The sequence below is a fragment of the Amborella trichopoda genome, chromosome 4 (genome assembly GCF_054954075.1).
Source record: "Amborella trichopoda isolate Santa Cruz 75 chromosome 4, AtrichopodaSantaCruz75HAP2 v2.0, whole genome shotgun sequence".
Lineage (NCBI taxonomy): Eukaryota > Viridiplantae > Streptophyta > Magnoliopsida > Amborellales > Amborellaceae > Amborella > Amborella trichopoda.
Window position 1 is genome coordinate 59,360,960 of NC_142339.1, and position 21,346 is coordinate 59,382,305.

The 21,346-nt window shown below is 34.9% G+C and overlaps 2 protein-coding genes across 4 annotated transcripts; both read right to left on the reverse strand.

Annotated features, from left to right (window-relative positions):
- Window positions 1–1,193: 1,193 nt before the first annotated feature.
- Window positions 1,194–3,744, reverse strand: LOC18422019 (thioredoxin-like 1-1, chloroplastic). The gene is made up of 4 exons (XM_006827238.4): window positions 3,416–3,744; window positions 3,087–3,269; window positions 2,759–2,923; window positions 1,194–1,864 (listed from the first exon to the last, which is right to left on the reverse strand). The coding sequence occupies exons 1-4, from the start codon at window positions 3,623–3,625 to the stop codon at window positions 1,616–1,618; spliced, it is 807 nt and encodes a 268-aa protein (XP_006827301.2). The 5' UTR covers window positions 3,626–3,744; the 3' UTR covers window positions 1,194–1,615.
- An 11,612-nt stretch (window positions 3,745–15,356) lies between these two features.
- PNSB4 (NDH dependent flow 6) lies at window positions 15,357–19,333 on the reverse strand. Of its 3 annotated transcripts, XM_006827239.4 has the most exons (6): window positions 17,778–19,333; window positions 17,646–17,696; window positions 16,909–17,080; window positions 16,712–16,767; window positions 16,560–16,631; window positions 15,357–15,710 (listed from the first exon to the last, which is right to left on the reverse strand). In XM_006827239.4, exons 1-6 carry the CDS (start codon window positions 17,874–17,876, stop codon window positions 15,579–15,581), a joined length of 582 nt encoding a protein of 193 aa, XP_006827302.2. In that variant the 5' UTR covers window positions 17,877–19,333; the 3' UTR covers window positions 15,357–15,578. The 3 variants fall into 3 exon arrangements, with proteins under 3 accessions (XP_006827302.2, XP_088722300.1, XP_020519115.2); XM_088866174.1 differs by lacking the exon at window positions 16,909–17,080 and having other exon boundaries at window positions 17,778–19,157; XM_020663456.2 differs by lacking the exon at window positions 17,646–17,696 and having other exon boundaries at window positions 17,778–18,397.
- Between the last annotated feature and the right edge of the window lie 2,013 nt (window positions 19,334–21,346).

Genomic DNA, 21,346 nt, shown 5'->3' on the forward strand with positions numbered 1-21,346 from the left:
CCAATACCATATCGAAACCTAATCGACCCCCACCGATTCCCATCTATCTACAACCAAAATGGCGATCGTTTCGAAACACTAAGCATGCCAGAGGGAGCGTACGTACAGACATCCACGTCACCGGTTCTCATCGAATCTGTGCATCTGACATTGCCACATCACCTAGTCGAGATATGACTGGACCGGCCTTGGCGCCACCGCCACGCAGAAAATGAAAAAGAATGCTCAACACTCACTCGCTTTTAAAATGGTGGCCACGTAGACTCCCCCGTTTTCCGTCAATCCAAATAACACGTGGTGCGTTGTGATCGTTTGAATGTGGATGACGACCCACTTGCCAATAGCTGAGGTGAGCCCCATGTCCGTCGGATAAACATGGAGCTGGTAGGCGAAATCTCGTTTAAAATTTCTGTGAATTTCGGTAAGAGCTTGGACACAAAATCGGTGATTTGAACATTATGGTTATAAAAAAAAAAAAGATTTCATTATAATAAATTATCTAAACCTTGCACTTTTCCTTAAGCATAAATGTTCGCAAGATCTATATCATTTTTTGAGTTTTAGGATTTTATTGATCGGAGGAAATTGATTTGATTTTAAAGCCGATTTATATTACAAATTTGAGGCGAGACTTTATTTTGTTTTCAAAAAGCTTAAGCCTTATAAGAACTTCTTCCCAAACTTAAAAATTCGGAATGAGATCCAAATTTCAAAGTGGAAACCCAAAAAAATATATATATCAAAGGAGCCGAGTGACTCGGAGGAAAACGACCACATCAAGGAAGATGGTGGGCCCCAGTAAAAGGGCATGGACCGTTTGACTTCAATGATTCCTCTTCTAAAAATTCAAACAATATCGGCAAAGAAGAGAGAGAAGAGAGGGTGATGGTCTTCGTCTTTGATTTCAGGCTTTTTGGGCGTCCTGATTCCAGTGCATATTAGGCCCCACACCCACCACCAGCAAATGTTGGAAAAACCGCCCTCTCTAAAGTCCAATCCCTGTTTTTCTTCCCACTTTATCCTCCCATCCGGCTGGCTTTAACCAGTGAATTTGAATTTTTAACTTCAAAATTCAAATTAATGTCTACTACACTAATAATTTCTTGGAAATTTAGCATTGTCCTATTAGGAACATATCTTTTTCTTTTTCTTACAATCGAAGAAAGACAACGAACGAGGTAACTTCATGTCACTTTTGACAAAGTAAGAATCCATTGCATTCACCAAAAAGAAAATAATCAATACTCCACCAATTTTCTCACTACTACTCTAAAAACTCCAATACAATATATTGAAGGATAGAACACCCTGTTTTTGACAAGAGAAGGAGAAGTATTACCTAATTTTGCAAAAAAAAACTAAACGAAAGAAAAGGAAAAATTAAAAGTCTACAAAGAGAATTAACTACATAGAAATATTCACGAAAAAAAAAAAAACTAGGTAGAAATCAGCAAGAAAATAAGCACTTACAATCTTCTACCAAATAGGCAGGCTTTAATCTAAAAACCTAAGCCTGCTTTTTTGCCTTTTGGACAGTTTTCTTAACCAGCCCAGATATATTTACACCAAAAAAAAGGGAAAATATTCGACAAGAAGGCTAAAAATAGAATTCAGGCTACTTTTGAGAAGTAAAGCTAGCAAAAGCAGGATCTCCTCCTTCAATGGCCTCTGAAACAATGGAATTATCCAATAGTTTCACAGGCAATTCGATTTCTCGGCCACTTGTAATGGAAATGGATGGAGTAAAAGAGAGGGATTTGTTCGAAGCCAAGCTTAAGAGTTCTGAATCTTCCAAACCTTTTGCTGGACCTAAGCTAGATCGATCAGTGCCATGCTTAGCCAATGCATCCTTGAATTTCTTTATCTGTTTCATAAAAAATACCAGCAAATTAAAATAGAGAGATTCATGAGGAGGAAATAGAAATAGAAAAACAGATGAAGAAAAATCATGTGGGCTGGGCTTAATACCTAGACAACAGATTAAAAAAAACCATCTGGATTTGAAGGGAAAATAAACAGAGAAAAAGAAAAAACATGGGGATTTGACACTTGAGCAAGCTGAATGCAAGGACGCATAAAGGAAAAAAGCTCTCATCTTTCCTCGAACAACACAAGTGTTTGGAAGATTTTGCCTTTAACAAATTTAGCAGGGATTTACAAAGAGGAGATGGAGACACTAAAACAGATGGAGATGGAGACATTAAAACAGATGGAGAAAAATCATGCGGATTTGATGCTTGAAGAACCCAACTGATAAAAAATAATGAAGAAGAGAAAAATCTCTGGATCTTTTCTGCAACAACACAAGTGAATAAAAGATTTTGCCTTTGTCAAAGTTAGCCATCACAAATTGAAGAGCAATAAAGACTAACAAAAAGAAGAACAAAATAGGTATAACCAACAAAGTATGAAAGAGAGAAGAATGATATTTCTTTTGGAAAGCAAAGAAAACAGAAATTGGGTTTTACATTTGCTTATATTTCTTGGCCAATGAAAGTAACAAGGACAATAAGGGAAAAAACCCAAGGAACCGGAATGACCGACAAAACAATGAAGAAAGAAAGTAAAATCTTCTCTTTTGGAAAGTACAGAAAAGAAAAAGTCGGTGTTGCAATTTGCTTCTATTCTTCGCCGGTAAATTTTTGGAAATCAGATATTTTTCTTTCAGCAAAATTCACAATCATAGAAACTGACTTCACTAACCAGGAAAACCAGAAAGGAGAAAAGATAGGAAAAGAGAAGAGGAAATAACTCTTACAGTTGCATTTGTGCAGCTAAAACTACAGAGACGGCCATGAGCTCCTCTGTAAAATCGGAAGAATGGGAGGACGTGGATGTTCAAGCTATAACACATCGCTTTATGCTCTTCATAGTTCACTTGAAAGAACAACACATCAGGGTTCATCTCAGCAAATTGACAGATCTGGACAAGCATTAAACAAGGAAAACAAAAAAACCCCAATTCAGTTCTGAACCCAATGGATCGAATACGCATCGCAATTCTCGATCCCATTAAAACTCCAAACTTGGAATCATTTTGCCCCAAGTTGAGATCTTTCCTAGCTGGAACCAGAGAAATGGGTTACCTTGGGGTGAAGCGCTCTGCAACCTCCGCAACTAGGAGAGTAGAAATCTAAGATGACAAGCTTATTTCCTGCATTTTGCAGATAATCAACGAGCTCTTGAGTTGAGTTGATCTCTGCCATGTTTGGTTTCAGGCTCTTTTCCCACCATCTCAGAGCTTTGCTCACACAAAACGATGCCTGAGCCTGCAAATGGATTGTAAAAAAACAGGTCAATGCATAACAAACACCAAAGCAAAGCAAAGCAAAGCAAAGCAAAGCAAAAATTGGGACTTCTTTCTTCAAAAGTCTACAGAGAATGAAACATTGGAGAGAAGGAAGCCATTAAAGACCTGAATGGTGAAGTTTTTTGCAGGGTTTTTGAAAACCCATCGCTCCGAAACTGCCTGATAAGAGATGTCCAAAGAACGCCCAGAGAACTCGGTTTTAAACGAAGAAAAACTCAGAGACCTCCGCAGAGGAAGCCTGTAATGGTTTGTATCCTTCAACCGATTTGGGGTGGAGCCGTGAATCCTAAGACACCCCCCTAAAGCTTCGGCCATGGGTGAAGATTTGCAAATGCTCTATAACAGAAAATCCTAAAAAGCCCCAAAACCAAGAACAAAGAAAAAACCGAATGAAAAAGGACCTAATATCTCTGCAAAACCTTAGACGCCTTGAAAACACAAACATGGAAAAACGGAGATTGGAATAGAATATGTCTGGTTAAATAACAAGGAAGAGGAGTGGAGAAAGAGAAAATGAAAAGGAGTTGAAAAAGAGACGCCAAATTTGAGAGAGAGAGAGAGAAAGAAAGGGTAAAAGGGCACGTTCGGTGGGGCTGGTTTATTATTTATAAGCTTTTCAAATATTTTTATCCAAAAATGAAGCACATTTTCTCTGAACAAAATTTGATAAATCTTTATCCACTCTCTAAAACGAAAGACTATCTAAAACTTTATCCAAATGAAAACACATAATCTCTCTTCCTCAGCGCTTTTTGAGGAGTATGCGTTGCGTTGCGTTGCGTTGCGGAAAGATTTTCTTTCCTCCTAAATTACAGAAAAACTTTATCCAAAGAGAAAAACATTTTCTCTCTCTTAAAACGTGACAACACATTTTTGCCTTGTCGATTATTGACGACCGTTTTTACAAGTTGTTTTTCAAAGCAACCAGCCCCGTCCCTACCTCTGGTTGAGAGCCCTTTTTTTTAGGTTTATTTGCGCGCGCTCTCTCTTTTACTGAAAACGATAACGGTTCATAAATTGTGATATTTTTTACCCTATCTTTCTCGAATTTTTGTCTTTACCATTCTTGACCCCTTCCCTCTCCTCCGCTTCTCTCTTTACGTAATTATATCCTATCTTTGGACAAGTTCGATTGCGATAAGTATCAAATTTATCTCGTTCTTTTATAAAACATGTCGGTTATTTGAAAGAATCAGCCAGTTTTGTCGAAAACTAATCCATCCGAATTTTTTTTATATTCTTTATTTTTTATTGATCAATTCACTTGGCTCGATTGCTGATCTAAATAGTCGATCCACTAATCCGAACCGGTTTCCTAGATAGATCGTACGGGAAGATTTGTTTTTTCCAATACCGTAAACAATCAAGGAGAGCCCGATGGTATTTTTTTAGTTTTTATTGCAATCTACATCTCGTTGTTTATAGTGATAATGAGATTATAGTATTATTATGGCTTCTAGAAGATCGCTCTCTCTCTCTCTATATTTGGAGCTCTGAAATGTGGTAATTGTGATGCGCTTGACCAGCTCTCTCTCTCAAATGGGGGGTTAACTGTCATTGACCTGCCGTCACTCCCTAAAACGGGGTAAATGTTGTTTGCAAGGTTTTAGGTAAGTTATGAAAAATGGATTGGTGACCTGGATCGTTTATCTATAAAATCAAATTGGATTAACAATTTGGATCAGAAAATCAATCGGATCAGTTGAGTTTGGTTTCAAACAAATTCAAAAAAATATTAAAATTTATTGAAAGTCCAATTTTTCAATTTTTTTTTAAAAAATAAGGGTATTGCATTATTAATTTTGATTATTTTACCAAAAAGACATAAATAATGACTGAGTGTTTCATGTCTAGGTATTTGTTGACCATTACATTCATAGTAAAATTGTATTTTAAAATACACTATAACTTATACTTTTTTACTCTTGTATTTTAGGATGGTAAAGATAGGGGGTCTTGCTTGTTAATTTTTTATTTTTTATTTTTTATTTTTTATTTTTTTTCTTTTCTTAAAAATTAATTTATTAAATTAATTATTTATATTTTTATTAAATTTTTATCTCTCTAGAGGTATCGTATTTAATTTATCTCTTTAGAAGTGTCATATTTAAAGGAAAATATCTCCATATCCCTTATTTTTAGATTTTATTTTTTAATAAAACCAAAGTTTTAAAAAATATATTCCAACCCTGTCGCTGCTTAAACCTATTTTTTAACCTAAACAAATGTGAAAAATACATGCATTTTCTAAACCCAATCCCTTCTCTCTTCTCTTTCTTGAGTGGGAGGAGAGAGAGTGAGAGATTAGAGATGACAAAAACAGATAAATAGAACTTTAGAAGGATGACTTTTAGAAAAGGCATGTCGTTTTAAATTTGTCTAACCTAAAAAGGCAGGTTTAAAGTAGCACAGGGATTAGAATAAATAAAATCTACAATTTTTATGCTTCAAAATATCTTTTAATATATTGGGTCTTGTAAAATAAAACCTAAAAATAAAGGATATCGAGATATTTTTCATATATTTAATTTATAACTCATTATTTATTTGAAAATGTCGACTTCACCTTCTTTTTCTTGAGTGATGTCATTTTTTTTCTTGAACTATCAGCCTCTTTATTTTGCAAAAATATCAAGAATGTTGATATATTCCCCGATTTGTTCTCATTTAATATGCATGGGATGTTGCCAAAACCCAAAATTTTAAAATACAGCATGACATATCATTAAAACTAGGAATAATATATGCAATAGTTATAATTAAATGCGCCAATTCTTTTAATTTAAGTTCTAAAAGCTATTCCATTTTTCTTAATAAAAATTATGAATTCAATTATCAAAGTTCTAGTATTTTACTAAGGTAAATTGAGATTTGGTTAAAAAATGCGTTTGATTTTTGCTTAATCTAATGTCTCTCAAAAAAAAAAACTAAGTTATTATTAAAGGTAAGAGATAATAACAAATTTAAAGGTTAATAACAAATTTAAAGGTAAGAGATAATAACAAATTTAACAAATTTAAAGGTAAGAGATAATAACAAATTTAAAGGTGCGAAATGTTGGGTCATTTAATCGAACTTGTATTTGTCATATTGAAAAACAAGGAAAAACTTTATCCTGCATCGGGGACAGCCAAACAAAGGGACCAAAATGCTATAGATAAGTTTCGGATGTGTCTTATGGCGTGAACGGGTAAAGGCACTCCATGCGTTAGCGTGGTGGGTCAAATAAATAAAAGGGCAATTATCGTTAATGTATTTTAATTTTAATAAAATTGAAAAAAGTTTCTAAACTTCTTAAAACCTCACCCACACATTTTTTCTCAAATTTCATTATTTGTTGGATGAAAATATCATTTACGATATTCTTTCTATCGTACAAACATTGATAAAATTATTGTAATACTTTAAAAATATATTACGGTACTTAGAATACCGTAATACTTTAATAGGTATCATTTTATACGGTATTTAAAATACCGCAATAACTTCAATAATTAGCATTACCGTTAAAACTAAAACTCATTTTACTGCTCTAAAAATTAACCCATGTTATACATCACTTCAAATGCAGTAAAACTTTTTCTCTTTATTATATTTATCTCTTTCATCCTTATTTTTTTTATGTTTGTCTCTTATTTCTCTCTCATTCTATTTAATATTTGTCTCTTATTTTTCTCTAATTTTTTTAATCTCTTATTTCTCTCTCTAAATATTTTATCTCCCTAGGATATTTGGCCGTATCCAAATTGGCTCGTAGAGTAAGGTTATAGAGAGAGAAATAAGAGATAAAATGAATAAGAGAGAAAGAAGAGATAAATATGAAAAAGAATTAGAAGAGATAAATATGAAAAAGAATTAGAGAGATAAAGAATTATTAAGAATTAGAGATGAAATAGATAAGTATAAAGAGAATGAGAAAATGGTTTAGGGTATTTTAAATGGCCTAAACCTTTTTATATTTATCAATTTCATCTCTAATTTCTTTTAGGTTGATCTATTATTTCTATTTTTATGTTATACCGCATTTCAAATGCGATAAACCATTTTTTCACAGTGATAGAAATAATATATCAATATAAAATAAATTAGAGATAGAATAGATAAATAGAAAAAGTGTTTAAATGCCGTAAACCATTTTCTCATTCTGTTTATATTTATCTATTTCATCTCTCATTCTTTTTATGTTTATCAATTTTTTTTCTCTCTAAGTTTTTTTCATATTTATCTCTTCTTTATTTCTCATTCTTTTTTGTCTCTCTACAATCTTGCTCTTCGAGCCAAATTGGACACAGCCAAAATATCCCAGTTAGGGAGAGAAAAGATTTAGAAAGAGAAAGAAGAGATCAACAAAAATTAGAGAGAATAATAGATCAATATTAAAAAAATGGGAGAGAAAAATAAGAGAAACATAAAAAAATATAGAGATGGAAGAGATAAATATAATAAGGATAAAATGTTACCGTATAACATAGATTAGTTTTCACTATGGTAAAATAGGTTTTAGTTTTACGGTACCGTAATTGGCTTCCATAGTTTTACTATACCGTAATACTAATTGAAGTTATTGCTATTATGATACTATAAGTACCGTCATATATTTTCAAAGTATTACAATACTCGAAGTACCGTAATTCTATCAATGTTTTTACGGTATAAAGACTATCGTAAAAGGCATTTTTGTCTAAAAAATCTCAAAAAATAGGAAAAGGGGTGTGGGCTAGGTTTTAGAAAGTTTGGGAATTTTTTCCAATTTTGTTAAAATTAAGGTATATTAGTGATTATTTTCATAAATAAATTTTGAAATCAAAATAAATAAGATATGGTTTATTTTACTTGAGAACTGACTGGTTCGGAAGCGAACCAGATTCGCTCTACAAAATCGATGAATTATCAATTTTGATAGATCGATATATTCCTCGTGGGAACCAGTCAATTCTCGATATATTAGTTCCTCGTGGGAACTAATTGAATCCCTGATACATTAGGTAATCAAAACGGTCTATTTGATTCTTTATCTAGATAGGGCGATTTTAATCTCAATCATCAAAATTTCAAACCTCACTTATGTGCATGAATATTTCTGTTCCCTCTCTTCCAAAAAAAAAAAAAAAAAAAAAAAAGGAAAAAGAAGAAAAAAAAGGAAAAAAAAAGAAGAAAGAAATAAAAGAGGTAATTATCAGTTAGCTTAAAGTGTGTTGTGTTTGGGCTGCCTGCCCCAGGCGATAAGCTGTCCTCTTGGCTCATATTTCAATCATTGAGCCTCTTCCCTCTCTTTTTATATTCAAATGTCAAAGCCCGTGGTCCCTCTCTCCAAAAACAAGGCAGTAAATTAATCGCCCCTCGTGCTATGGGACTCGCTACATAACAAATACTCTCATCTTTGGCCCCACATTTTCTTCTTGCGTAGCTAAACGTAGGCAAGGTTCCATCTCTTATTAATATTGGGTTAGGTACTCAAGATCTGGTTCAATTAGAATTGATTTGGCTGCATATTGAATTAGTTTGATTAAGTTTTAAAAAAAATTTAAATATATAAATTATTATAAAAAACTGTTCACTTTATTTTGTTTGACTGGTTGAAACTGGTTGGTTTGACATGTCAAACAGTCAAAATCAATATTTTGACCATTTTTTATCAAATATGATTTTTATTCCGAACCAAATTAACCAAAACGTTAATTGGCAGTCCAACTGATCCGACCATTTTTTACCAAATCTAATTTTTATTCCGAACCAAACTAACCAAAATACTAATTAGCAGTCTAACTGATCCGACCACAGAGCTGGCATGGCCATGATAACTATGGCCATGATAACTATGTTTTTTGAAGAGATCTCTCACAAGTTTCAAGGCAAGGGGTTCTTTCTCTCTCAATATAAAGCTTAGAAGTTAATCATAGTGGACTTTTGGATAGGCAATCAAATTAGAGCCTACCTAAAAAAATTCACTAAAAAATGTTGTTTTAATGCTCAAATATCCTCAAATTGATCATCTCAACATCAAGATGCATGGACATGAGAAAAAAAAAAGGGTTTCAAGTTTTGGAAATAGTGTATTTTGTAATGTATTTGTTGACCGTCAATTTACAAGATTTCATAGCTTTGTTGATCTACACTATTTTTTAAGCTTTAAACTTTATAAATAAAACTGAAAAATATATTTTAAAGCTATCATAAAGATTTCCAATATTGAAACCATATTTCTCGATACTATTTTAAGGTAGGCTCTAATTTGATTGTATAGAGCCTAGGCTCTATACAAACCGCACCCTTCAATAAATCACGTTTTGGCATGCAAGAATGACCCCAAGTTGCGGCCTTTCCTTAGTATTCCACAAAAAGCAGTCACTCTTTTCCAAAATTTAAATATGGGTGTCATTGCTTTTTTTAGATATTTGGTATAACAATTATTCGATATTTTGATTTAGAAACAGAACTTTTAACAAAATTGTGCCTCAAATATATTAGCAAAAAGTCAAATTTTATTTCTTACAAATTTCAATAGCACTCCTTTGGTGATAATAAAGTGGATATCAAAATTTCAATTCGAAAAAATCTCCCTTTCTCTTTTGCTCAAAGGAGCAAGTGTATAGCCATATGCTCCAATAGATTAGAGTTGGCAATGGGTCAGGCGCCCTGGCCTGGGCCGGACTAACCAGCCTTGAAAAATTGGGGCCTAGGCCACAAATGCGGTCCAAGGGCTGTCATCTAGACGTGGGCCAAGGCCATGATGGGGTTGACCTAGCCTGGACTTGTGCGACATTGTTTATTTACTTAATTTTAAAATTTTTTAAATTTTTAATTATGTTCGGGTCAATTTAGCCCAGACAGAGCCAAGGCCTGGGCTAAGGCCTCTTTGCCCAATTAAGGGCTGGGCTTGGGCCAGTGTGGCCCATTGCCAGCCCTATCTGGGGATCTACACTGTACGCCTATTAACATTTTTCTCATCTATTCTATTACGACACACGTGCGCAAGGACATGTATGTGTTAGAACATTCTAGTGAAAAGGACTTCATATTGTTTCGTGGATAAGGCAAGAGCTGTGTGGTATATCTTTGTGTGCATGTGATCATTTAAAGGCCAAGATTATTTAGTAGCCCAAGGTTTTGAAGCTATGATTTTCCCAAGATAGCCCATGGTTTTGAAGGCAATAACAACCCTCTTCTGCACATTTGACCCATTGTTTTGTAATGTTCCTAAGTTTCTACAAGCAGTGGATATAGTTCTTTTTTTTTTTTTTTTTTTTTTTTTTTTTTTTTTTGAATTTTTGGAAATTTTGGTTTATTTGTCCTGCTAGGTTACCAAAATAAAGAAATAAAAAGGAATTTCAATTAACGCAAAATAATAAGAAAAAACGAGTATGCCATTTTCCGTGAACGCATGCCATCTATTTGGCAGATAACAGATCTAATCCTTCAAAAATTGAAAATCACAATTTCTAAAAAAGTTATTATTTTTTGAGATTTCCTGAGAAATATAAAAATCCTCAATGGGATTTAACCAACGGGCATATCTTTTTCATGTGAAATATAAAAGGCCATTGTTTTATAGAATCTTTTTCTTTCCATGAAACAAATTTTTCTACCAATTGTGAGCAGTTAGTGCAATTTATTAAAGTTTGGCATTGATATTTTTGTGTCTATAAAAAGGGAACCTTGGGCTATAAGCAAGAAATATATATATGAACTCACAAAGCCTCGGGAACAAAATATTTATGAGAGAACCCGTGATATCTTCCTCGTGGTTGGGAACAGTAGATAGTGGATAGTCCACTCTTTCATTTTTAATGGACAAATTCAATGTTATCACATGTGTCAGTGAGAGATGATAAAATAGGGAAATATGAATTATTGAAGGGTGCAGTTTGCATAACTTTAACTAAGTAACGTGCACCTCCAAATTTTATAATAAGATGTAATTTTGATATAAAAAGTTATTAAGATGCTCTTAGAGTCCATTCTCATTTTTAATTATAAAATTTTAAACTCAAAACATGCTTCAAATCAAGTAAATCTACAAACACATGAATATCTTAAAAATCGACGGTCAAAATAATGTATTGTAAAATGTATTATTTTTAAGACTTGATTTTTTTTTTTTTTCAATATTCATACATCTCCATGTGGAAATGATCTCCATGTGGAAATGATCAATTGGAGAGTTTTCCAACATCAAAACCATGGATTTTTGAGATGCACTTAAATTCTACATTTTAAAATTACAATTCATATAAACTTTTTCCATTATTAAATGCAAGAAAATGAAGCGAAGTGGCTTCTTCCAACGAGGAGAGAGAGAGAGTATTAAAAAACTCACCAACCAAAAAGCAAAACCAAAAAGCAAGAAGCTATTAAGCAAGATTCGTTTTCAACATTTCATGCTGTTTTTTTCATTCATTAAATGAACTTCACATGTGACGGCTAGCTTGTGATAAGGATATGACCTTTTGTATCAAAACTCAAAAGTGATGGATCTTATTATCTATTTTGCTTATATTTATTTTTGGTTGGTGTTTCAAAAATTGCGGATTTGGATCAAAATCCGATGAGTTAAGACTGGAATCGAGAATCTGACGATTCGGGCCAAAAAACCCTTTTTTCATTTTTTTATATTCTATATTTTTATTTATTTTCAAACTTTAGCCGGATCCAACTTATGAATCATCCATTAATCGGACTTGAGAATCCTGCAAGTCAACGAAAGGAACCGGAATTACACCCTTCCCGATTCGGAGCCCGATTTTAATTTGTGAAACATGGGTCCTACACATTAACCACATTAATCCATAAGTTCTTGGTGCATTATAGTTGAACAGTTGAGCATACTTATGCAAGACTAAAAGAATATGACCATATGAAATGAATAACATGGAAGGTAAAACTAGAATGTAGAAAGATGAGAGAGATTGCCTTTGTTAATAGAACAGGAGAAGAGCCACTATCTACCCAGGTCAAAAGGTTCAAGAGACGAGCATTTCCTCTAACCTCTCTTCACTCCCGCGGACAAAACTCATTTCATAAGTATTTTTAAAGTGATTGTCTGGATATAAAGTGACCATTTACTTTTAGTAGAAGGAGGTCTCAATTATTTTTGTCTATCAAATTTCAAATCAGATGTTTGTAAGTAAACTTGTTACTAAACTCAAAGCTTAGCAAAAAATTTATTGAACGTCATGACACACCCCAAACCATCCAATTAAATATCTAATAGCTAGGATTAATTGTGACCTCCTTGTACTAAAGATAGATGGTCTCATAATATACAATCCCTTTATCTTTTATACATGGAGGTTGCAATCATTCACTCTCATTAGATGTCAAATTGGATGCGTCACGAAGTCCGTAAAACTTTTTTTTATAACTTTGTGTTTATTCAATAACACTCACTATACTCATATTTTCTTCTAAATATTAGGATATTATGGGAAATATAAATTGACTTTATTGGGAAGCAAGAAAGTGATATATTTATAAGAGAGTGAATGATGACATAATACCCATCATTTGAGGGTCACCCCTTTGGAAATGGATATCCACTATGGAGATGAGTTTCCAAAAGAGAGAGACATGACATTCGAAAGAGAAGCAGTATTTCCATGAGTTTTGGGTTGGTTAACTTTCACTTTTGGAGAAAAAACATCTTTCCGTTGTTCTTAAAGGTATCATTTTAGTAGCGGTATTACGGTGGGAAAGAAGATGTTGATCGACGGTGTTGTTCAGTCGGAAAAGCGGGTTTAGAAGGGAAGATCGGTGATGGTTTTTTACCGATGTTTAGAGATGGGTATTATCTCTTGTAACCCAAACGGTAATCTTCATTGTGATAGTGGATTTTTAGTTGCCGAGGCCATGGATGTAGCCCTATGGGGTGAATCACATAAATCTTGTGTTGTTGTGGTGTGCTTTCTTTGTGTTTGCTTTATTTCTTACACTCGATTTATAGTTGTATTCATCTACTTCATATTTAACCAATCATGTACACGATCTTGGGTGGGATCCAAGTGTTTGAGATTCCCGGTTCCGCAAGTAAGGAGTTCTCAAGAACCCCTACAAATTGGTGTCAGAGCCTACCAGGTTATTCTGCTTTCTGGGGTTTGCTACCACGATGACATGAAAGGGATCAAACATCAAGTATGACATTGAGAAGTTCAATGGAAAGAATAACTTGACTCTTTGGCGACAAAGGATCTTCTGATACAACAAGGTCTGGCTAAAGCTTTGTTAGGAAAATTGAAGAAATCAGCAAATATGGACGATGAAGCGCGGTAAGAGATTGAGGAAAAGGAGGGTAAGTGCGATTCGTCTGAATCTATCAAATGACACATTGCGTTATATGTTGGACCTTGAAACTGCTCCGGAGGTTTGGACAAAACTCGAGAGTATTTACATGACGAAATCTCTAACGAACAAGTTGTTCTTGAAGAAGCAGTTGTATTCTCTTCAGATGGAAGAAGGCACAGATCTGCTTGAACATCTCAGCGAGTTCAACCATATCATAAGCTAGTTAGCAAGCCTTATGGTTGAAATCGATGATGAAAACAAGGCCCTACTTTTGTTGGCTTGGCTTCTAAGATCATACGATCACTTGGTTACGACTCTACTGTATGGGAAGGAGACTCTTGAGGCAGACGAAGTCACTGCTACTTTTTTTATCAAACGAAACAAGGAATAAGACTAGCAGTATTAAATCTCAAGGAGAAGGTTTCTTTGGAAAACACAAAGAGAGTCATGCAAATGAGGCGATGTAGTTGAATGATTTGGTTCGTGAGTTGGGGTTAGAGCAAGAAGGCACTGTGTTGTATTGTGATAGTCAGAGTACCATAAATCTTGTAAAGAATCAAGTGTTACATATAATGACAAAGCACATTGATGTGAGGTTTCACAAGATCAGGGAGCTTGTGTCAAAATGAATCATTCACTTGAAGAAAATTCATACGAATGATAACCCTAGATGCAAGTATGAATAAATCAAGAAATCTATTCAATGAAGGTTGTCAAGGCAATTGCGGTGATTTTGCTATCAAGATAGAGATTGTTGGGTTTGGTGATAGCCAAATCACTATACCCATATTTTCTTCTAAATATTAGGGTATTATGGAAAATAGAAAATTAATTTTTTTGGAAAGCAAGAAAGTGATATCTTTATAAAAAAGTGAAAGATGACATAATACCCATCATTTGAGGGTCACCCCTTTGGGGGTTATGGGAATGGATCTTTAATATGGAGATGGGTCTCCAAAAGAGATAGACATGGCTTTTGAAAGAGTGGCGGTATTCTCATGAGTTTTGGGTTGGTTAACTTTCACTTTTGGAGAGAGAAAGTCTCTTGGTTGCTCTCAAGGTTATTTTTTCGACAGCGGTATTGCAGTGGAAAGAGGATGTTGATCGACGGTGTTGTTCGGTTGGGAGAGCGGGTTTAGAAGGGAAGCTCGGTGATGGTCTTTTACTGATATTTAGAGATATATATTATCTCTTGTAACCCAAACTGTAATCTTCATTGTGATAGTGGATTTCTAATTGCCGAGGACGTGGATGACGCCACCCATTTTAAAATTTAAGAGACAAAATGATTGTGATTTCCATGTATAAAAATATACATGGTCTCTTTGTAGGCAATCCCATTTTTAAATATGGGGATTTAACTTCTTCAACTCTCCAGCCAACTTATAAGAAAGAAAAAAATAAAATAAAAATAAAATAACATCTTCTATGTGTTTGAAAAGTAATAACTTCCTACGATTGAGCAAAGATAGGTCAATTTTTGGATGCTCACATTTGTATGTTTGACAACTCAAGGTACTAAATTATTTTGGAAATAATCATCTGGTGATTTTCAAGTGAATCTAAACTTGACATCAAAATAACCTTCCTATGTAACTCTTTTGCTTGGGAGCCAGTGTACAATATGCTCCTGCAAGAGCATGCTGGACATGCTCTTTATCCAAACTATGAATCATGTGTATTATACATCCATCCATAGGCAGGTATGCACCATTGTTGAGATGAATTTTATACAGATGCTAGAATATTAGAACACTGCTTGTACATCTTTTTCAAAGCTTTTTCCAACTAATTGGGCAATATTTCTATTACAAAATTTACAAAGAACAAGGAGATGACCCCAACAATATCGACTGGCTTGATTACTTAGGGAAATTTGAAAGTTTTTGCTTGCTAGGAGCTGAATCATGATAATAGTTTATTCCCCCAAGGCATTTAAAATTGTAGTTTCTTGATTTTCCATTGTGAGGGATCTATATTGGGGTTCTTTTCACTTGACAAGCTCTTCTGTCTTCTTGCCTGCTTCTTCTAGCTCTCGTAGCCCTCCAACCTTCTGTTCAATCTCCTCGATCAGTTCCTCTCTCCATAGCTCTGCTCTTGCCTCTGCCTCCATATCTTCTTGCTGCCAAATGTTTGTCGTTCACATGATGCATTTGACTAGTATACAAAATGGAATTCAACCAAAGAGGCTCAAATGTAAATGTTGATACTAGATACCGTACTTTGAGTCCGTACCGTATCGATAGGGGTGTAAACAGGTTGCGTCAGGTCTGGGTCGATCGTGACATCCAGGTCAAATTGGCCCATACCTAACCCCTCAGATCATATATCTATGTCTGGACCCAACTCGGGTCGACTTGTCAAGTGGGAGCCCGATGATCACCCCAAAGTGTTGATGTACTCTTACATTACAGTATTGCCTATAGTTCATGAGTAGCAAAGTTGAGTAACTTTGCCCATCAAAATAGTGGGTGGCTATAATGGTGGACAACAATTCATCACCTACTGACAATGGATAAACATCGATGGTAGATTGGTGGTATAATGTGAACTCGTGCACGTTTAGTGATGTACTCAATTTTTGTGAGGGTTTATACCATGTGCTAGCATTTGAGTTTCAAATAGCATGCTAGTGCCTTCAACCAGTGATTGAGCAATGATAAAGTACGTGTGGTGATTTGTGGTTTCTATAAGGTTGCAACCTCAAACAATCCAATTAAGGCGCACCTCCAAATTTATCATAACATATAATTTTGGTGTAAAAAATCCTTAGGATCATCGAAAAATATATTTGTATATCTAATTATAAAATTGTTTTTCATATTCATTAATCTCGATTAAAACAATCTTTTCTGATGGGTTTTTGATGCGTATCTGCAATTCTACATTTTTAAGTTGCAACCTTATATAAACTTTTTCCATTATAATTTCCTAAAATCTATATCTAGAGAGAAAGATCTGGAGGCTGTACCTTATCATAAATCCAATGGCCTGTCCCATCTCCACCATCTTTTCTATATTGTTCACCATCATAGAATGGATCCTTGCATAAATCACCATCATTTATTGAGAAGCTTAAGAAAAACTCATAAATTCAAAAGAATCAAAATGAAAATCTCTTACTTTTGTTGAGCCAAAGACACAACAGCCCCAAACGGTGAACATGATGTAAAAAGCATCTGAAACATGTTTTGAAACATGAGAGAGAGAGACTTAAATCGCGAGTAATTTGCAAAGGATGATGTAATAAAATTATTACTGGTTCTAAAAAACAAGGAAAAAAAAAGAGAGAGACTTAAAACACGATTGCGAGCACTTACAAACATTCTTGATTGCGGTATCGCTAAGATGCCAAATGGTCTTATTGGTAATAAACTCAATATTTCTTTGGCTGTCCACATGCTGAACCAGAACTGCAATGAGGTTCAGGTGTGGCCAATCTGGGAAAGCATGAGTCATTACTAGCTCTCTCTTTTTCTTCTTCATTTCAACCTGCATTCCTCTAGGCAAAGTCATAATCCTCACCTTAGACAACACATATATTCAAGAGAGAGAGAAAGAGAGGGAGAGGTAGGACACAAGCACCTCTCTCGAGGTTACTCATCTTAGCATAGTTATCAAGATCTGATGGGACTGGCTGAGCTAACTAATTAGATTGCTGATCAAAGCATAGGCCGGTCTATATTTTAAAGCAAAAACCATGTTTGTTTGAAAAATAACTCAAATTCAATGTTTGTTTAGTTTTGAGAGGTGGATAGTTTGGTTTTGACTAATTAAATAAGCTAAATAAAGTTGAGCAATTTTTTTATGGCAATATTTTGCATACTTTCAAACTATTGTTAATTTATTATTTACTTTATTAAATCTAGTCCTAATTCAACTGATGGTCAGACTAGGTTTCACTGGATTAGACCCCCTCTCCGGTTAAATGCTAGTCTGATCTTGATAACTTTGCATGCTAATAGTAAATACTCTTACCCAAATACACCTAACTTCAAAACTTTTTTTTCTTTTTTTTAATTACGATAAAAGAGAGAAATATTGGGTGAGAGAGAACCTGGAAACCGCCCATGTTGCCCCATGAAAAGCTTGAACTTCCATGAAATGACTGTAAAAGAGAGACCTCTATCTTAACATGAAATAGAGAGATAAGCCAAGATTACAAAGAAAAAGTTGCTCCTGAAAATACCATATCGGGAAAGTCGTTAGCGTAAGAAATCCCATTGTGGAGAGGCATGTGATGAAGTCCAGTTCTCGGCATGGTGAAACCCATGATAGTGTTTGCCATTTTGGATTGAGGGGTTTGGTTTTCTTATTTATTCGACTTTTCCATCTTCTTTGAAATGGAAGAGTGGCGTAGAATGATAAAATAAGAGGATAAGGAGATAGTGGTTTATAGAGTTCCATGAGGACTCACAAGAAACAAATCATTATTTTCGAAGGAAAAAGTATATCGTACACCAATGGTGCACATCCGTGTTAAACAAACCGGCCGGATTGAACAAGTTCCGGCGGAACTGGCCCATGGTGGGTCTGGTCTGGTCAGTTCTGAAAGCAATTCACATTTTTTTTTTTTTTTTTAAAATATCTCCTTATCTTTTAATTTTAACTTCTTTATCTCTTTGGACCCAAAGATAAAGAATATTATTTTGAAAATATTACTTTGGAAGCAAAGGACTTTCATTTTTTCAATCTTGTAACCCCTTTAAACGTTTTAAAATAAACTTTTGACCCTAATAAAATTTAAAATGACATCTTATATGGCAAATGCTTTGTTTGTGGTTTTATTTAGAGAGAGAGAGGGAGGTTGCAGATGGGTGCTTGTAAATGGGCTGGAGAGCGAGAGAGATTGAGAGAAGAAGGAACGTGGGCAATATGAGACAAATTAAAATAGAGAGGGAGAGATTGCTATTGGGATTCTAGAGAGGAAGAGCAGCAAGGTGGGGCGGAGAAGTACAGGGAGGTGGCTCAAGAAGGTCGGGGCGTCAGAAGAGGGTAAGGGAAAGAGGAGAAAAGGTGGTTTGAGATGGTGGCAGCGGTCTCAGGTTGCCGCCTATTTGCGGGTGGTGGGAAGGCCGAGAGAGGGAGAAAGCATGGCAGGTAGCTGCCGTGTGGGCAGAGGACAAGGAGAGGAAAGATGGAGCGAGGTAGAAAAGGGGTGGCGGCCTCTAGTTGCCGCCTGTTTTGGGCATAGACAAAAGAAGAGGGGGAGTGGGACGAGGTGGCGGCCTCAGGTTGCAGGTAAGAAGGAGATAGGGGAAATACGGTGGGGGCGAGATGTGGAGATTGCAGCAGGGCAGCAGATAGAGAGAGACAGGGTTGCAGTAGAGAGAGAGGGGCAGGCGTGGTGAGGAAGAGAACGAGAGAGACAGGGAGGATGTCGGGGAGACTATGTTGCGTGTTTTCTAGAGAGAGAAAGGGTGGTGAGGTGATATGGGAGAGTAGGGTGGAGAGAGGAGGCGAAAATGGTGGCTGACTGGTTGCAGGGAGGCGAAAGGGGAATTAAGGTGGTGGGGTGGAGAAGATGAGGACAGAGGAGGGGCTGAGTGAGGATAGCAACCTCGTCGCAGGCGGCAGAGAAGGTCGGTAGTGATGGTGGGGTAAAGGTCGACAATGGGGTGATGGTGGCATCTTAATTTTCACTGGGGTAAAAAATTCATCTCAAAATGGAGTCAAGGGGTTGTACGAAAAAGGAAGTCTTTTGCTTCCAAGTGATATTTTTTATTTTTAAGTCCAAAGAGATAGAGAAGTTAAAATTAAAGAGTGAGGAGATATTTTTTTTTTTTTTTAATATAAAAAGTAAAAATTTATTTGTAATGTGATTTATATATTGGAAAATTGTTTCATGTAAGCTATACCACATTTCTATATATGCTGTTCAGAAAGTGTAAAGCATCCATCTTAAAGATGGATGCAGGTAGGTGTTCCCTCTAAAAACAATGAAAACTAACAGTCCAAATGTTTTTTTACTAGAATTATTATTTCTATTTTTTAAAATTATTTATTTATTCATATTCATGATTTCCATGTTAGAGATTACACGTTGTTAAAAATTAAGTCTCAAAATCAATCTCAAAAAAAATTTATTTAGAGGCCCGCATTTCTCGATATGTGGGCTTGGTCCATAAAAACCAGGGTCCTTGTATGTTTTCTATCATTATAGAAAAAATTTGAAAGTATTTTGGCCATGGTTATTTTTATATTTTATATTTTTTAGATTATTTTTAAAATACCCCTAGTTATGAATTGAATATCCATAATCTATTTTTCACTACTTTTTAACCTTATTTAGATGTTTTTTTTTGTTTAATTTTACTTTAAACATATTCTTTATAGTTTTTGGATTTTGTTTTGTATTCTTTTTATTTTTTAAACACTTTTTTACCTAACTGGTACTTCCCTGACTCCGGCAGGATACCCGTCGTCGGTCGTGGCCGGGTTCCACGGCCAGGTCGTGCAATCGTAGACCCTTGCACATATACCACACCACCTTAATGTGCTTCTTGGGGAATCATAATGTGCTCCCTCCGAACACCAAATTGGTGCTCCTACCATCTTGAACGCCACTTATTAGGTGCTGGAGGATCTCGAGAAATTTAAGAACTCTCACCACAAAAGTAGTTCGATATGTAATAGAAAGTAAAAGTCATGAGAACTAAAAATGCCCCAAATTCATGGTGATCATGGTTGTAAAGATCGTAGTTGCCAATCTCAGTGCGTTGACCGGTCTGAACTAACGTAAAAATTGAGTTTCATAAAAAATCAATCAAAATCAACATTTTATGAGTTTTGGTTGGTTAGACAATTTGATTTTGACTGGTTCAACTGACTGACCAAAAAGAGCATACTTTTAATATCTTGGGTCGATAATCCAGGAAAATAGGGAGATTGAAGAAAATATTGCACATAGAATTAGAGTTGGATGGACGAAGTGGGGATGTTCAACTAGAATTTCATGTGATCACCGCACACCAATAAAGCTGAAGGGTAAGTTCTATAGGATAGCTTGGAGACTAGCTTTGCTCTAAGGAGTTGAATGTTGGGCAGTCAAAAATAATATATCCATAGAATGAATGAGGCGAAATGAGGATGTTAAGATGGATGAGTGGTAGGACAAGAATGGATAAAATTGAAAATAAATACATTCAGAAAAATTTAAGTATAACACCAATAGGTGATAAAATGAGACATAGTAGATTTACGTGGGCTGGCAATGAGTGGTACAAACCCAGTAACAACATATGTTAGGAGGTGCGAGTTAGTTCAAGTGGAAGTAAAAAAGAGTAAAGGGTAGACCTAAAAAGGCATGATTGAAAGTAGTGAGAAAAGATATGAGGACTTATGACCTCAAAGAGAATATGACCTTTAATAGAGCAAAATGTCGGACTATGATTTGTATAGCCAATCCCAATGAGTTACAAAAAAGGTTTGACAATGATGATGAATTGATTAAATAAAATTAAGCAACATGTTTTTAATATATTTATATCTTTAAATTATTATTATTATTTTTGTTGTTGTTATTATTATTATTTTGTTTTTTTGTTTAATTATCATTGTTATTGTTATTAGGGAAAGTGTATATAATGAGATCATTTACCTTTGATACAAGGTGGGCACAGTTAATCTTGATCATTGGATGTGAAATTGGGTGGCTGCAGTTATTTCATTGACCAAACTCAAAGTTCAAATGAAAATTTTTCGAACTTTGTGACATACCCAAGCTATCATATTTCACATCGGATGGTTGTAAGTAAT

What these genes read in the sequence shown, in the direction of transcription:
- LOC18422019 (XM_006827238.4), bottom strand. Translation starts at nt 3,625, where the DNA reads ATGGCCGAAGCTTTAGGGGGGTGTCTTAGGATTCACGGCTCCACCCCA. An exon ending in CAAAAAACTTCACCATTCAG is followed by an intron (nt 3,270 to 3,415) that starts GTCTTTAATGGC and finishes ATCCATTTGCAG; the next exon opens with GCTCAGGCATCGTTTTGTGT. An exon ending in TTAGCTGCACAAATGCAACT is followed by an intron (nt 1,865 to 2,758) that starts GTAAGAGTTATT and finishes TTTATGAAACAG; the next exon opens with ATAAAGAAATTCAAGGATGC.
- PNSB4 (XM_006827239.4), bottom strand. Translation starts at nt 17,876, where the DNA reads ATGGCAAACACTATCATGGGTTTCACCATGCCGAGAACTGGACTTCAT. An exon ending in TACCGCAATCAAGAATGTTT is followed by an intron (nt 16,768 to 16,908) that starts GTAAGTGCTCGC and finishes AACATGTTTCAG; the next exon opens with ATGCTTTTTACATCATGTTC. An exon ending in GTGTCTTTGGCTCAACAAAA is followed by an intron (nt 16,632 to 16,711) that starts GTAAGAGATTTT and finishes GATTTATGCAAG; the next exon opens with GATCCATTCTATGATGGTGA.